The sequence below is a fragment of the Triturus cristatus genome, chromosome 3_2, assembly GCF_964204655.1.
Source record: "Triturus cristatus chromosome 3_2, aTriCri1.1, whole genome shotgun sequence".
In the NCBI taxonomy this organism is placed as follows: Eukaryota; Metazoa; Chordata; class Amphibia; order Caudata; family Salamandridae; genus Triturus; species Triturus cristatus.
In genome coordinates, this window is record NC_140584.1 from 200,255,648 (window position 1) to 200,273,303 (window position 17,656).

General features: G+C 48.6%; 1 protein-coding gene across 1 annotated transcript in view; it reads right to left on the reverse strand.

Annotated features, from left to right (window-relative positions):
- LOC146857015 (glycerol-3-phosphate dehydrogenase 1-like protein) overlaps window positions 1-17,656 on the reverse strand; it is a 186,766-nt gene that overhangs the window by 22,183 nt on the left and 146,927 nt on the right. The window contains exon 7 of the mRNA XM_085647502.1: window positions 2,235-2,341. Within this exon, the coding sequence (XP_085503628.1) occupies window positions 2,235-2,341 (107 nt within the window). The remainder of the gene's footprint in view (window positions 1-2,234; window positions 2,342-17,656) is intronic.

The following is a 17,656-nucleotide window of genomic DNA, read 5'->3' on the forward strand; positions in this document are numbered from 1 at the left end:
TAATAGCTTAGCCACTAAACAACACCTCAACATCACTTTCCAAACCTATATTTTAACTTGCAAATTATTGCGCACGATGAAGTCCTGCAGCCATAAATGCCACAGGACTACGCATGACGCCACGGTGTGAGCTGCACATTCTCAGTAGCAGCATAGCGCAGTAAACAATAACCCTATGGCACTAATTGTATGCATTTGATGAGTCCGTCCAGTGCAATACATTAAAATATATAATAAATACATAAGTGTGTGCCTGCCCATATAACTACAAGCCCTCATTAACCGCCTGCATGCCTGTATGTTTCCTACAGAGAATAATTCTTAAAAATGTGACTAAACTTTGAAAAATGTCTGTCGCGTGCACTCCCCCTTTACCTCTGTGCTTATAATGTGTTGATTATATCACGCTATACCATAGTGGTTCCATTTCTGAGCAATGACTAGCATGTAATGCTAATTAAGAGGTTTAATTGTATGCCAAATGCCGGTAGCTTGTGTTATCTTTCAGCTTTTAAATGTCTGTTGTCACGTAGCATGTGTGCTGAATGCAAGCGGGGGAACATGCTTGCTCCATGGTAGCAGTCTGACTCCTCCATTGTCGTACGATCGACTTTTTAAGCCCTGCACGTCATACACATGAAACAGGATAGGCTTGTGATGTGTGCCCGGCCTCACATCACATTTTAAAAGAATATATGCTTCTTCTACACTCTTTTCAGGTGGGAGATTGCTGTGGCAGACAGGATAGAATTGACTAGAATTGCCTACTTATTCATTCAAGACGTGTGCTCAGTCAGGCTTACGTTTTCAAAGCTCCTTTGCTTTCACTGGAGTTCAGGTGACACTGGGCAACTGGTTTAGTAGGCTAATAAAACGGTTATCTACATCCGTTTTCGGGACCACCGTTTTGATCTTTGTGCTCTTACAGCCAGATTGTTTTTCTGTTTATTTATTGACACTTCACATTGACGGGTCGCTTTATAGTTGGTCGTACACAGTAACCTTTTGTGCAGAGAAGACTACTTATAGCGACTGACTGTGCTGTTGACTAGCAATTGGGACACAGGCACCCGGTAACTAAACTAAGCAAGTACCTATAAAACGGGCAACACAGTGTAACACTTTCTTGCAGTAAACCCTCCAAGTCTATATATCACAGTTTCTCGTGTTACGTACACTTCCTTTCAACAGCAGATGACATGTCATTCTAGTATGTCCCTAGTTTGTACCCAACATGTTGGATCCCTGGGTAGGGTTGTGTCTCCGAGGACACTCGGTATCTCCTGGACGCCTGCCCATAGCTGTCAAATATTTGTTATAGGGGTTGGGGGAAATGCCTTTGCACGAGGCGTTTGTGCCTACTTCCGAAGTATCATGAAGTTCCCCCAACTTGAGTATACACACACGCTGTAATACAATACTAAGAAAAAAAAATACACAACCCCTTGTTTAGGACCGATTTTTGTGTTTCGTTTCAGTTGCGGCTCGCGGAGGGGGGGGTGTATGTGTCGCGCGGGGAAGTGGGTTATTGCAGGGGGGGGTATCGCGCGGGGGTGTTAAAATAAATTTTAAAAAACTAGTTATCCTACCTGAGCTGAGGACTCCTGAGCACGTCCGCACCGCCTCGGGTCATCCGTTGGAATGGCGCCTACTGTACAGCCCCTCTCAGGCTCTCATTGGCTGTCTGGCTGAGTCAGCCAATCCTGGCGCTGCTAGCAGCGCCAGGATTGGCGAGGGCACGGGTTACTGCTCGCCCGCCTGCCCATTAGGGGATCGAGGTTTGAGCCTTTGCTCAACCCTCGGTCTCCTAATGGGCATGCGCCAGCCAGAGCAGACACAAGTGCGCATGGCTGGGCACGGAGCGAAAATTCGCTCCCCTTCCCCAATCATGCGCACTTGTGCTGCTGCCTGTTGCTCCTGCCTGGTCTGTCTGACAATCATGTCAGTCAACATGACGACGGACCGCCCACCCCCGGGTGGGCGGTCCGTTGTCATTCTGACTGACATGATTGTCAGATCTCCTCTTTGATGAACTTAAGTAAACTGATTACTTAAATTCAAAGACGCCGTCGCCGACGCTGCGGGCGGGGGGGCTACGCCCCAACGCCCTAATGGATGCACCGCGCCTGTCCTCATCACTCATTTAAAATAGGAAACATTCACAAGGCAAACGTTTAAAAAACAACTGACAGAATATAAATCATTCAAAAGTTAGAAAGGAAAATACTACTTACTTTTCAGACAGGTTTTTCTGTTTTAGAATTTTATAGACTTCTGCCGAAGCTTGTGGGCCTTGAAGCTTTTGTCCATTTAACATCTCTTTCTCTAGTTCCTCAATTGACTAAAATAAATACAAAAAAATGTGATTTATTCATACAAGTAGAACAAAGCGTTTTTTTGTTCTTATGCTACATCTCTGGCCATGAAATATACCCCACTGAACCTGCCTTTATGTTACACGAAGGAGGTTGGTAAAGAGTAACATTAAAGGGATTAGGATTAAGATACTTTTATGGAGACTCTGCTACTCTGGGTGAGAAGACTATTTCTAATTATCAACTGGTCGGTACCACACGATTTAATGGCGTCACTAGACAATATTTCCAACGCTGTTAAACAGATTTGTGTGCTCAGCACCATGCACGTATTTTCGTGCCCTTCTTAAGAAGCCAATCAGTGTATGCTTTGGTTTCAGAGGGAGGGTGGTGATAAAGGCAACAGCCAATGGGTCAGGAGCAAATTAGGCACGCTGAAGGTAACCTTTCCTATTCCTACAACCTGGCTCTGTCACATTCTCAACTTGTGGCTACATTACACAGCACTGACCATAGAATACAGAGTAGAAAGCAACTTGGGTCAGCAGTCTAGATACACAAGTTATGGAGAACTTCATGGCCAACTGATGCATTATTCTGGACGAAAGCCTTTAGAGCAGCGGTTCTTAACCTTTTGACTTCTCTGGACGCCCACTGATTCACTGAAATCTAAGGACCTATTTGAGGAATTATTGGCAGCCAGGGACCCCCGACCTGGTCAATTTCTATGATTTGAACCTTAAACAAACTACACAACAATATAAAAACAAGTACACACCAAACAAATGCTCAGATATTGAAATATTTTGTTTAATTGGCAATAAAATATAGAATGTTTTCACATTTTTGATTTTGCTTCATTTGTATGTATTTTATTAATTTTAATATCATTTAATTTTGTAAAAGAGTTGCAGACTCCCGGAATAGGCCTAGTGGACCAAGGGATTGTCGACCACAGGTCAATAACCACTGCTTTAGAGCACAGTGGCTGCATGATGCATTTGCTGTTGCCCATGTAGCCACCTTATCTATGTCTCTATATAACGGCACCATAGCCACCTTAGCTCTGGTGTGTGATAAATGGAGGATCAATGCTTTACACAGAGGAGCATAGGAGATAACAACCACGCCAACAATCTTTGCCTTCTGTCGCTCAGCCAGCATGATTGGTAAAAGATTGACAAAGAGTAGGTCTACAGAATTTAGCTTCTATCATAATAAAGAAACTCCTGACTTCCCAGTTCAGCATCTCCATGGCCGAGAGGGTATGTGGATGCGTAAAGAAGTTAGGGAGAAAAATGTCTTTGAACTAAAAATCCGTCATTACTTCAAGGTAAAGGATAGAATAAGATTCTGGATCACAGTGTCCCAATGGATCCTGTGGTAGGCTTCTAAGCACATGCAACCTGAAGCTCCACCTGGCTAAAGTTACACGCACCAGAAAGGATGTCTTCCTGGAGAGAAGCTCCATTTTATAGGAGGTTGTAGGTTCAAATATTTTTTACATAGCGCTCACTAGAATGAGACTGAGGGGCCTATATACCAGGTGGTTTGCATCGCTCTTGTACCACACAACATGATGCAGGGGCGACGCAAACCTTAAGTCAGATTTATGAAACCATGCATGGCCACTTTGCGTGGTCCTGTGTGGCTCCATAAATCTGGAGTAAGGCAACGCAGTGCAAATCCCTGCATTACCCTACTCTGCCCAGGGAAGGCGTTCCATGGGCATGTGTGGGTGTTCTCACGCAATTCTCATGGTTTTTGGCTCATTCCTAAATTTACCAGACCTAGGAATGCTCCAAAAAGAAAGATACGCCTTCTCAGGTGAGGCGTAAAGAGGAGAAGGAATATGCTACTTACCAGTATGCATCTGTTCTTGGCATGTAGAGCTGCAGATCTACACACTTGTGCATAGATCGCCATCTGGTGTTGGGCCCGGATGTTGGTAGTTTGTTTTTCCTCTTGGAAAGTCTTTGGAAGTCACGAGGTCGGTGACTCCTCCTTTGGATCGTATTGCGCATGGGCTTCGGCTCCATCCTCAGATTGTTTTTCGCCAGCAGGGAAAGATGGAGCGTAGTAGTAACAGTGAAGATGCCCATGTGTGTGCTATCTAAATAAGATAAACTGGAACAGATAAAGGTAGCCGGGGAGGCGGGTGGGCGTGTGTAGATCTGCAGCTCTCCATGCCAAGAACAGATGCATACTGGTAAGTAGCATATTCAGTTCGAGGCATATGAGCTGCAGATTACACACTTGTGCATAGATTATATAGCAGTACCCACCGTTAGCGGCGACCACCCGTATCTGTTGCAGTGGTTTGAAATAATGTTTTCAGTACAGCCTGGCCCACACTAGCTTGTTGCTTAGTTTGCACATCTACACAGTAGTGTTTGCTGAAAGTGTGCGGTGTTGACCATGTAGCTGCTTTGCAGATATCATCTAATGGGATGTTCCCTAAGAATGCCATGGAAGCCCCTATTTTTCGTGTAGAATGGGTTTTCGGGGGAATGGATAGCGTTCGCTTTGGTTTATGGTAGCAGATTTGAATGCATTTTACAATCCACCTAGCTATCCCCGATTTTGAGATGGGGTTACCTTTGTGTGGTGGAGAGAAAGAAACAAACAGTTGTTTGGTCTTACGGAAAGGTTGTGTTCTCTGAATGTAGTAGAGTAAGGCTCGTTTGACATCCAGTGTGTGAAGAGCCCTTTCTGCAACGGTCTGTGGTTGCGAGAAAAATACTGGTAGTTCTACTGTTTGGTTTAGGTGAAAGGGAGAAATGACTTTAGGGAGGAATTTTGGGTTGGTACGGAGAGCAACCTTATTATGGTGCATTTGGAGAAAGGGTTCTTGAATGGTAAGTTCTTGTATCTCACTGACCCTTCTAAGGGAAGTGATGGCTACAAGAAAAGCGTTTTTCCATGTTAGGAATTGTAGTTCGCATTTACGATATTTAAGTTCCACACAGGTGAGGGTGGCACTCTGGGGGGAATTATTCTTTTAAGGCCTTCCATGAAGGCTTTAATGGCAGGTACTCTAAAGAGTGAGAGATGTTGCCTGTTTTGTAGGTAAGCTGCAATAACTGCGAGGTGTAGTCGAATGGACGTATAGGCTAGATTGCACCTTTGTAGGTGGAGTAAGTAGCCTATTATGTGTTGAATGGACACGTCCAGTGGATTGATGGTGTTGTTATGGCAATAGACAACAAAACGTTTCCACTTGGCGGCGTAGCACGCTCTAGTGGTAGGTCTTCTAGCTTCTCTGATGACGTTCATACAGTCAGGGGGAAGATTTAGGTACCCGAATTCTAGGATTTCAGGAGCCAGATCGCAAGGTTGAGCTGTGCTGGGTTCGGGTGTTAGATCTCTCCATGGTTCTGGGTTAAGAGGTGTGGAGAGAGGTGTAGTTTTTGGTGCGGCACTACAAATAGTTCCAGCAGTGTGGTGTACCACGGTTGTCTGGCCCACGTTGGAGCTACTATTTTGTTTATTTACATTATTGTATGTCATTTTTGTAAAACCTTTTTTGATCTAATACATCATGACCTTTTTCTACCTAATTCTTTCAGAGTCTTCCTTATTCCTATAGTAATGTCTTGTACATACGACTTATCTGTCTTGTTCAAATGATACCTGTTGAGAATCATTGTTGTTTCTTATACTATTACCCCAGTCTCAACGAGGTTTAAGGGTTTATGCTCCTGTTGTTTATTATCGTGATAGCCTTAGAGCGGGAAACGTTACAGTGAAAAGGAGTGAAAGTAGCGGTCGAAAAGGGAGCAGAACGCTTACCGCAGCCGCGGTCGTATCAGAGACGATATCTGGAGTAGGAGAGGGGACGAATTAATTAAGTGAGCCAAGGTGGTTGGAACATAAGCGCTAAGCGTGAGGGGATGTTGAGACTTACTTTTAGTATGAAAGGAGAGTCGTGGCCGATAGGCTAGGATATTGTAATATATTCCTCGTCTCGGATCGAAGGACAAGGGTCAGCGGAACTTGGTAGGGGTTACTGCGAAAGTAGGCGAAGGGTGACAAGGTAAGGGGATAGTTGCGGGTAGTGAAGAGGGTTGGCAAGCATGTACGAACAGGCAGGGAGCTCTATCAGTTGCATAAACACTCGAGCCGGAAGGGAGTGTTGTAGTGCGAATTTTGCGCGTAGAGCTTGAATGCTTGCAATCCTGGCAGGATTAGGGTAGGCTAGTGCTCTTGAAGTGTCTATGGTGGCACCGAGGTACTGTTTTATGTGGGATGGTTGGAGATGGGACTTCTGGTGGTTTACTGTGAAGCCCAGCTGGTGGAGTAATTGGATGGTGGTAGATGTGTGTTGAACACACTGATGGTATGACCCAGCTTTTATCAGCCAGTCGTCTAAGTATGGGAAGACGTGGATGTGTTGTCTTCGCAAATGTGCTGCTACCACTGCTAGGCACTTGGTGAATACCCGTGGCGCTGTTGTGACTCCGAACGGGAGCACCTTGAATTGGAAGTGTTGTCCGTCCACGACAAATCTGAGGTACTTGCGGTGAGCTTTGTGCACCGAAATGTGAAAATACGCGTCTTTTAGATCTAAGGTGGTCAAAAAGTCATTTTGGGATAGGAGCGGAAGTACCTGCTGAAGCGTTACCATATGAAAATGGTCGGAGTGTATGTACGTGTTTAGGGGCCGGAGATCTAGGATGGGCCGCAGAGTCTCGTTCCTTTTTGGTATGAGAAAATATAGGGAGTACACTCCCATGTTTTGTTGGTTGGCAGGAACGGGTTCTATTGCCTGTTTTTGAAGGAGGGAGATTACCTCCTGCTTTAGGAGTATTAAATGTTCTTGTGACATTGTGCGCTGCCTGGGTGGAATGCTTGGGGGGGTAGATATTAGTTCTAGGCAGTAGCCTGATTGAATTATTTGTATCACCCATTTGTCTGAGATGATGGTAGCCCAGACGGGAAGGAAATGTTGGAGTCTGCTCCCGACCGGAGTGGAATGGTCTGGGGGGAGTGGGGGGGGTGGGGGGGGGGAGTCATTGGGTAGGCGTTGTGGCAGAGCGGGCGTTGTTTGTTTTGCCTCTGCCTATATTATTGTTACCCCTATAGCCGCCTCTTTGATAACCCCTCGTGAAGGTGGACTGAGTGGGGGATTTGTACGAAGTGGATGCGGTGTCTGAGGAGTAGCCTCTAGATGTACTTCGAAAGGAAGAGCGGCGAAAGGAGCGTCTAGGAGGGTGTGACTGTAAGGCTCCCATGGACTTCGCCGTATCCGTATCCTTCTTCATTTTTTCTAGGGCCTCATCCACCTTTGGTCCAAATAGATGTTCCTGGTCAAAGGGATGGTTAAGGATGGAGGCTTGTACCTCCGGTTTAAACCCTGATATTCTTAGCCAAGCATGGCGACGGAGGAGGACGCTGGTATTGATGGGCCTGGAAGCTGTGTCTGCTGCATCTAAGGCACAGCGTATAGAGGTGTTAGTGATAGTCTTACCCTCTTGAATTAGTTTGTTGGCCCTTGCTTTATGTTTTTCAGGGAGGTGGTGCATTATGCTTTCTAACTCGTCATAATGTGCCCTGTCATATCTGGCCAATAGCGCTTGCGTATTGGCTATACGCCACATATTGGCTGCTTGTGACGCAGTGCGCTTTCCTGATGCGTCCAGTAGCTTTGACTCTTTGTCAGGTGGTGGTGCTTCGCCTGACGCCTGGGAATTTGCCCTTTTGCGTGCAGTGGACACCACTAGGGAATCTAGTGGTGCTGGCCCTCTGATGTAGGAGGGATCTGTGGGGGCAGCTTTGTATTTCTTTACAATGCGCGGGTTAATGACCCTGGCCCTAACTGGGTCCTTAAAAACTTCTGGCGCATGCTTTACCACTCCTTTAAGCATAGGTAATATGGAGGTAGACCTATGTGTGGTGTCGAATGTGTCGAGGAGGAAATCTTCCTCCACGGGGTCGGTATGCAAGTCTACCCCGTGATAGTGTGCCGCCCTTTGAAGTAGATGGTGGAACCCCAATGAGTCTTCTGGTGGAGATGGCCTGGAGGGGTAAAGGTCGTCTTGTGGGACGTTGGGGATATCAGGGATATTGTAGTCGTCCCATGGGTCTGGGGATCCTGTAGGAGTGGGGTCCCCTGTGGGTAGGTCCTGGGGGACATCCCCTATGTCATCATATGGGTCCCCGTGATCATCATCGTGTGGAGAAGGGGTGGGAGACCGATGAGGTTGGGGTGGAGAAGGTGGAGGAGGTGGGGAAGGTATTCTGAACGGAGAGGTAGCAGAGTCCTTCCTCTTTGGAGGCGGAGGTGGAGCAGGCTTCTCCAAATGTCTCTTTTTGGAAGAAAGTGTCAAATGACCAGTTTTTGGATCCTTGGTGAGTGTTTTCTGCAAGGGATCCGGTGTAAATAAGTCCGGTGAGGCTGGTCTGTCCGTCGGCGCCGAAGGCGTCGGGGCCGTTGGCTTTTTAGGCTTTTCCGTGCCGGTTCGTTGTTTGGAACCTGGTTTAGGAACCTCTGGACGCTTGGTCGGCGCCGAGATGGATTTCGGCCTCGAAGTGTCTGTGCCGGTGGCCTTGTGTGCTTTGGTCGGCACCGAAGGTGGTGTTGGTGCTGAAGAGCTGGGTTTCGACCCCGAGTGCTTCGGTGCGGAGCTCGGTGTCGATTTGGTGGTCGGCTTCTTTTTCGGTGCTGAAGCGTGTTTATCGGCACTGGGGATAGGCTGGCTCGAGCCCGAGCCGCCGGAAGGCTTGCTTGGCTTCTTCACCGGGCCCGAAGGTGGGGTGTTGGAAGCAATGTCCTTGGTCTTGCCTAAGCCCGAAGGCGTGACCAGAGCCTTTTTCGGTGCCGGCAGGGGTGTGTGGGGGGGGGGGGAGGGGGGGAAATCAGTACTCACGACCCTCTGCGCCGGGGTGATGTCCTCCACATCTGAGTCATCGGCCTCGGAAGCACTGACGAGGCCCTCTTCGGTGTACCGCTCTGGAGTGTCGATGCCTTCTCCGAAGATGTCGTCCGGAATCGTCGTCGAGGAGTGCGCCATAGTTCTTCTGGCTCTTCGGTCCCGAATAGTCTTTTTGGTCCGGAAGGACTTGCACGCCGGACAGTCTCGAGCCTCGTGTTCAGGGGAGAGGCAGAGATTGCATACCTCGTGGAGATCGGTGTGGGGGAATTTGGACCCACATCGAAGGCACTTTTTAAATGGAGTCCTTTCCATTAGCCAGGACCGAAGCTTGGAGAGGATCGAAGGCCGCCGTCGACGACTGGAACTGAAGGTCCGTGCCGATGAGAAGGAGCGTGGAGTGGGGGGAGATCGCGATCGAAACAATACCGCGGTTTGGGGTGAGGATTGCGCGTCAACCGTCAAACTGGAGGCTGTTCGGAACCAGAGCGCGAAGATCACATCCGAGCCCGATGGCGGAAAAAAACAATCTGAGGATGGAGCCGAAGCCCATGCGCAATATGATCCAAAGGAGGAGTCACCGACCTCGTGACTGCCAAAGACTTTCCAAGAGGGAAAAACAAACTGCAAACATCCGGGCCCAACACCAGATGGCGATCTATGCACAAGTGTGTAATCTGCAGCTCATATGCCTCGAACATATATTTAAGCATTCTGAATCACACATAGAAAGAGGAATATACCTCCCAGGGTTGTTTTTGTGCAGGCAGGTGTACCTGCCTGCACAAAAACAATCCTGCATGCAACGTAGGCACTCTTGCACCATAGTGCAAGTGTGCCTACGTTGGCGCTAGGCTGCCAAAAGCCAAAAGGACGCCAGCGCAAGGGAAAAGGTAGGAATGTGCCGTATTGCCTGAAATATGGAGCATTCTTGCCCTTTCTGTCACGCAGTGCAGGGCAGCAAGGTGACTTGCTGCGCTGCGCTGCACTGCACTGCACTGCTTGACATTCTCGTAAATAGGCACCTGTGTCCTTAAGAGTGCTTATGAAGCCTGCCGAAGGGAAATGGTGCCTCATGCCTGTCAAGTGACTTTTAACAAGCTCATTGGTGGTTCTCCTCACATGTTTCTATAGGTCTCTCGCCGATTCATTGGTCTTACAGGTGTTCACTTACATGGTTGATTCAACCAGATGCCTCAAGAAGGGCACACCATCATCCACCATGTGAGTGAATGGATCTAAAAGAACCATAGCTGTTTACTCTTGTATTCACCTCTGGTGGAGAAATTCCCGATATGTTCAGGGATGCCACAGTGAGTGAAGGCTAGTTCGGCAGGATACAAACCTGCATACTTCCTCTCTCCATTGGTCAGAGCTCTTTCCTCTGGTGAGGCAAGTGTACTTCTTCTGAAAAAGATCTGAGAAGTAAACTTGATGGGACCAATCTAGAACCACCATGATGGTTGAACACTCGAGGCTGTCCCTAAGTCTTGTAGGACTCAGGAACAGAAGAGTCAGAGGAAATACATAGATTAATACTCCTCTTCAGTCTTACATCAGGCTGTCCCCTAGGAATGTTCTCCTTTGCCCAACCAGGTGGTGACTTTATTATACATGTTTATATGAGTGACAAAGTTTTTGATGGATGGGCATTTTCAGACCTCAAAGATGGAAATGAGGACTTTATGGGGAATCCCCCTCTTGTGAGTAGAATGGAGGCCCAGCCTCACACCGTCTTCTCTGTGGTTGTTAACTCCTGCAATATGAGACCCAAGCAGGAATACACCATGAATGATTGCTCACTACCACAACTGTCCTACTACCTGGAAGGGTGGCAGGAAGTGTGTGTTCCCCTCCCTTCAGATTCAGAGGAAGGCTGAGATCTATCTGTGAACACTATTGCCACTCTGGATCTCACTGCTGAAAGAAATGCTTCAGCACATGAATACTGCCTTTCACCTCCAACATGTTTATGTGGACAAATCTAATCTTTCCTACTGACAGAGCACACCACCTGTACTCTACAGAGTATGTTGTGACTGCAAGTTGAGAATGAGCTAGGTAAAATAAGCATCCCATTTTTTGTTTGGGAGCATGTACCAACACCTTCTGAAGATTGCTTCAAAGGATGGAAGGACTGGGATAAAATTGGAGGGGTTGCCCAGCAAATGACCCCAGCAGTCTTCAGAGAACAAATGTGAAGACTGCAAAGGTGAACCACTCTGCTGCAGGATACCAGTTGTTCCAGAAGCCTGTTAATCCTCCAGGCAAAAGGTATTGAGCTATGCCCCTTTCTGGAAGAGAAAAGGCCTTTGTGGGACTTAAGTTCAATAATCTTCCTATAAAATGAAATCCTTAAGGGAAGCAGAGTTGTTTTGTGTGGGACCCAGAGAATGCAAGAGTGAGCAGGCTTCTGTGAAACACATTTAGGCTGAATGATGTTCAGGTGAGGTGGTCGTGGCAGGGATAACAGAAGACTTTTCTCAGCTACAGAAAGGCAACGACTGCAGCTCAAAACTTAAGTTCTTGGAGAATCATCTAATTGCCAGATGGCAATCTTTAACACTGGTAGTAGTTTCTTACCATGAAGCACAGGTACCTGCTGTGTTCCTACAAAACAGTAAGCATCTTGCAGGTCCACCTAAAATGGATGATTGCACCAGAACCAAAGTTACCATCTGGATGGAACTTGTATGCAGACAGAAACGGATGATCTAAACTTGGGCATAATTGATCAACCTTTTTCTTTACAAAGAATTGAGAGTACTATCCCTGTCCTACATTTGAGGGCGTAAATGGCTCCTAGAATGCAAAGCCTGTTGAGCTCCACCAGCAGAAGGCATAATGACTGTGGAAGAGACGACTTAGAAGGAGGCGGTTCCGGGAACAGTTGCAGAGCATGATCATGTACCCCTAAAAGGACAACTGCATTCACTGTAATCTGGCATCAATGATTGTAGAGATTGGAAACATTCCATCCACAGCGCCTCATGACGTGTTCCAAAGGAGGTTGTTGAAATCCAGTATAACGCTTTGGGAATTTGTGATTTCCATAGAGGCCTGGAAGATGGGTTTGCACTTCCTCCAGCTTTCTATGGAGGCCTACACTTCCTATCTCCTCTTGGACTGCAAAGCCCCAGGAAGCAAAAAGGGGCTCTGGCTTTGAATATCTGGAAAATCTATGAGGGCTGTGGTCTCAGTAGCACATGCAGTTACATGTCTGTGACTCTGTTCTTCTTAAACTGCCAAAGAACCTCATTGGTGGAAGGACCAAGTGCGTTTTCCCAATCAAACGGAATGTTGACGTCTTGATGCATGGCCTTTGGTTAAGGTCCCAAAACTTTAGCTGTGGTTGCATGTGCCATGCCAACTGTACTCGTGTCTATATTATTCTTTCTCATGATGAAATTAAATCTCCTAAGTGGAATGGGTGCCCTGTTACTCTGCGTGGAAGCAAGAGGGTTCCATAGGTTCCCTATACTGATTAAAGCACTCAGACATGCATCAAATGACTGTTCCCCAAATAAACCGCTAGCAACATGATACACATGACTTCAAGCCTGCCACTGCAACAAATGCAACAGGCACTGATTTAAGTAAAGGATACAAAGGAAAAAAACAAAAACCTGATAGACCAAAATGGGCTGAGACCTGTATCTAGCATGTCACTGAGGGCCATATTTATGACCCCAGTTGCACGGCGCTTGTACCACGCAGCGTGATACATGCGTAATGCAACAGAAAAAAAAAATTATGAACCCACGCAAGGCCACTTTGCGTGGCCCTGAATGTCTTCATAAATCTTAAATAAAGCAACACTGCATACATCGCTGCATTGCCTTACTCTGCGTTAAGGAAGTCTTCCATGAACATTGCATGGTGTTCCCATGCAACTCCCATGGTGTTTGATGCATTCCCAGATTTACTAGAACTGGTAAACATGGGAATGCACCAAAAAGATACACCTTCCCAGGAGATGCGTAAAGAGGAGAAGTATCTTTATTCTGCAGCACACATAGATAAAGGAATATGCCTCTGTGGATTGTTTTTGTGTAGAAAGGTGCCCCTTCCTGCACAAAAACAATCCTGCATGCAACACAGGCACCCTTGCTCCAGGGTGCAAGGGTTCCTGCAGTGGAGCTAGGCAGCCAAATGGCGCAATGCAGGAGAAAATGCAGAAATGCGCTGTATTCTTTTAAATACAGCTCATTCCTGCCCTCTCCCTCTCACACAGTGCAGCAAGGTGACTTGCTGTGCTGCGTGATAATGTCATAAATATGCCCCTGAGTGTGGGAAAAGCACATGCCAGCTAAAATCAATGGGCATAAAAAAGGGAAGTGCTGAGTGTGCATACGTGAAGGATGTGGGCATAAGGCATACCAGAATATGACACAGGCATACATGGTACCTGGTTTCCTGTCCTGCCACTAAGTGTATACAAGGGGAAAGAGCCACGACGTAGAAGTACTCCTTTTTTGGAGGGGGTGGGGGGGGGTGTAACAGACCATGCCCTTCCCTATTCAGCAAAGATATAAAAATTGACCCGTGTTGTTACTTTTGTAAACCCTGAAATCAAAAAGATCTGAAAAATAGTCGAGCTGTTTTAAAAGTAATAGGAAAGTACTGAACAAACCAAAATGAAAATGATGTCAATCAGTTTCCATTTTGTAGCCCTTCAAAATATTCCCTCGTTACAATGCACTTCAGCACAAAGTTCCCTCTGTACCAGCTTTCTGATGTCAGATGACGTTCACTTAAATTAGTCAATCTAAAGAAGTACTGAACGTATTTTGGGAAGTGAGGTATGGTGTGCAAGACGGGATGCATGAATTTGTTTATCTTGTATTGTTGGTTCTCCTTAGCATGTCTCTGTAAGTTGTTATACTCTGGGGCTGTGGTTTTCTCCAAGGTGTATTCCACGAGGTCGATGAGGATGAAAGGAGACAAGAGTGGTGATCACTGTCTTTTGGCAAAGCGACTACGGAGCCTGTTAGCAAGTAGCTGAAACCCTTTACTGGCGGTCAAGATGGTAACCTATTACTAGATGATGGTTGGCATGTTCCTTTCCTCTTCTAATTTCCACACACGTTGAGAAAAGGAACTGTTTTTTTAAACAGTGCAAAAAGGGTGATTTAGCAATTTATCTATATAGATTTCTATTTAAATAAAGATTTACTTTTTTTTTTTAAAATCGCACAATGCAGTACAACAAATAAAGAAATACATTTGCTGTGGTGCAATGCGTGAGAACGGAAGATATCAAATCTACTAGGATCTGACGCTGTTTTGCTCTCCTCTTGTGTAGTGAACTTTTCACTGCCATGCTCCAATGCAGACTCCCTTGTGCCATAGTGTAAGGGTGTCGGCATTGTAGTTGGTGTAGCTTTTGCAGTACAAAAACTATGCACTAAGACATTTCTTTTTTTTTTTTTTTTTTTTTTTTTCTTTTTATATTTTTTTTTGAAACCGTTTATTGCAGTTTATAGAAGTTACAGGTATGGGCCTACAACCACCCGGGCGGCCGCTAGAGCATCAAAAGCATAATACAGACATACAGCGAAAAATTTTCCCAGCGGTGCACAGTAGGAAAACAGGAGTGATCAATGGTGCAGGTCTCCAAGCTCCATGCCCACAGTACGGTTCCATTTTCTTAATACAAAACAACATAAACAAACCACAACCGCAAGGCAACCCTCGATCCAAGTGACAACACGTGCTCCATAAGTGGGGGATCCACACCAGCAGCAAAATTCTGAAAAGGGGGACGGGAGTAGATCAGGGACTGGGGGACCGCGCGCCAGCGGCCAAGGGAGGGGCGCCATCTAGGGAGACGGAGCCGGCGAGGCCGCCGGTAGCAGCGGCGGCTCACAAATACCCCCGCGGTAGGCGTTCCAGGGGCCCCAGAGTTTCATCCACGCCCCAGGCTTACCCCTCGCCACATACACCACCTTTTCACGAAACATACACCAATCCATATGCTCTTTCCAGGCCGACACCGCAGGGGGCCTCTGGGATCCCCACAATTGGGCAATATCACGCTTGGCTATCATATATCCCAGAGTCACCCACCGCGCCTGCGGGACTGAGTAGTCATTTGGTTCCCAGACATTCAGCAAGCATCTCCTCGCTTCAGGCAGCAGCGTGACACGCGTAACCATTCGTAGAATCTCATGCACACCACGCCAGAATCGCTCCACCTTCGGGCACTCCCACAGTATATGCATGAAAGTCGCCAACGCACCACAGCCACGCTTACACATTCCATCACCGGCAAAACCCATACGTAAAAGCCTTGGCCCTGTCACGTAGACCCGGTGAAGGATCTTGAGCTGGACGAAACGAAGGCGAGCCGGGATGGCCACCTCTTTCGGAGAGGCCACCGCGGAAATCCAATCCTCGTCGTCCAGCTCCAGCCCGTCGGCAACCCAAGCCTCGCGGAGACTGGTCAGCAGACACGATCTATCGTTAATCAATTTTTTGTATATGAGGGAGATCGTGCTGTCCGGGACATGGCCATCTAGCACTCTGTCCTCCAGGGGGGAAGACTCCGGAATGGATGCAACATCCGGGAAGACGGAGCCCAGCGCATGGCGAACCTGCAGGTACCGAAAGTACTCACTGCCCTGCAGCTGAAACTCCGCCTGCAGCGTCTCAAAAGTTTTGAATCCCCCCCTCGTCCAGAGATCTCCCACCGTGCTGATTCCGATCGTGTCCCACTTCTCGAAGCCCTTCGACGTCCACAGGGAGCCCAACCTCTCAGACGCATACAGCGGTGACGCCCGGGTCAAACGGTCCTTCCACCCCATAGCTGCATTAGCCGCGTGCCAGACACGCACCATGACACGCGTCGGTCCCGTCAAACGGGAGTCGGGCGCGCCAGAGTAGAGCGCTCGATTATAATCGCCACCGGGCAGAAGCGTCCTGTCCATCTCGAATGCCGGGTTCAAGGCGGGCCCGTAAAGGCCGTGATTAATTGCAGCTAGTTGGGAGGCCCAGTAATACCGTTTGATGTCCGGGAGGGCGACCCCTCCGTCGTACCACGGGAGCGTCAATTTAGCCAGAGCAATACGCGGCCTCCCGTCCCAGAACAGGCGCCGCTGGAGGCCCTCCACCTCGCGGAAGTAGCGTGCCGGGACCAAGTCCATGGTATTCTGGAGGGCGTAGAGGAAGCGCGGCAGGGACATCATTTTAAATAAGGCCGCTCGGCCGAGCGGCGAGAGCGGCAGACGCCGCCAGCGCACCACGTCCTCCCTCAGACGCTGGAGGGGGGGCAGCAAGTTCCGCTCATAGCGGGCCTCCGGGTCAAGAGTGATATATATACCCAGGTACCGGAAACCCTGGGAGGCAATCTGAATCGGACAGTCCCGTGGCAGGACCGGGGCCTCCCCGGAGAGCACATAGACACAGGATTTCGCCCAGTTGATGACCAGGCCTGAGTTGCGACCGAAGGAGCGCAGAACATCAACCAGGACGATCAATGACTTGCGCGGGGAGGCGAGATACAAAAGGATATCGTCAGCGTAGAGAGACACGCGGTCCTCATGCTCTGGGGTCCAGCGGAGACCACGGATAGAAGGGTGCCACCGCAGCCACTCCGCCAGGGGCTCCATGGCCAGGGCGAACAGGAGAGGGGACAGGGGACAACCCTGTCGCGTGCCCCGCCCCAGCGCGAACGGGGCAGATACTCGCCCATTCACCACCACCTGCGCCAACGGGCCCGAATATAACAATTTGACCCAGCTGACGAAACCCGGGCCGAACCCAAACTTCGCCAGCATCGCCCAAATATATGGCCATTCGAGCGTATCAAACGCCATGGTGGCGTCCAAGGACGCCAAAATGGCCGGCTCCCGCACAAATGGGACACGCGCGAGCACCCCGTGCAAGCGCCGCAGATTAAGCGCCGTGTTGCGGTGCGGTATAAAGCCCGATTGGTCTTGGTGGACCAAATCGCTCACCACGCCAACCAACCGGTTGGCCAACACCTTGGCGAGGATTTTGGGCTCCGCGTTCAAAAGCGAAATCGGCCTATAGGATGTGACCCGCTCACGGGGCTTCCCCTCCTTGTGGATCACCACAATTGTAGCCAGACGCTGGTCCGGCGGGAGGGAGCCCCGCGAGTGGGCCGCAAGGAACATCGCGCGCAGGTGGGGCGCCAACACATCCGGGCGCAACTTGTATAGCTCAATGGGAATACCATTGGGGCCCATGGCCTTGCCGGATGCAACCGAACGAATAGCCGAGGCAATTTCGTCCGAGGTGGGAGGGGCGTCCAGCGAATCCCTGTCCTCCACCGTAAGGGAGGGCAGTGCGATGTCCCGAAGCAAGGCATGGGAATCTTCCTCCGAGCAGGGAGAAACCGGGGAGTAGACTTCGCGGAAATAATCCGCGAAGCAGGAGACAATGGCTTCCGGCTCAGTGACGCACACACCATCCATGCTCTCAATCAAAGGCACCACGCGGCTCGCT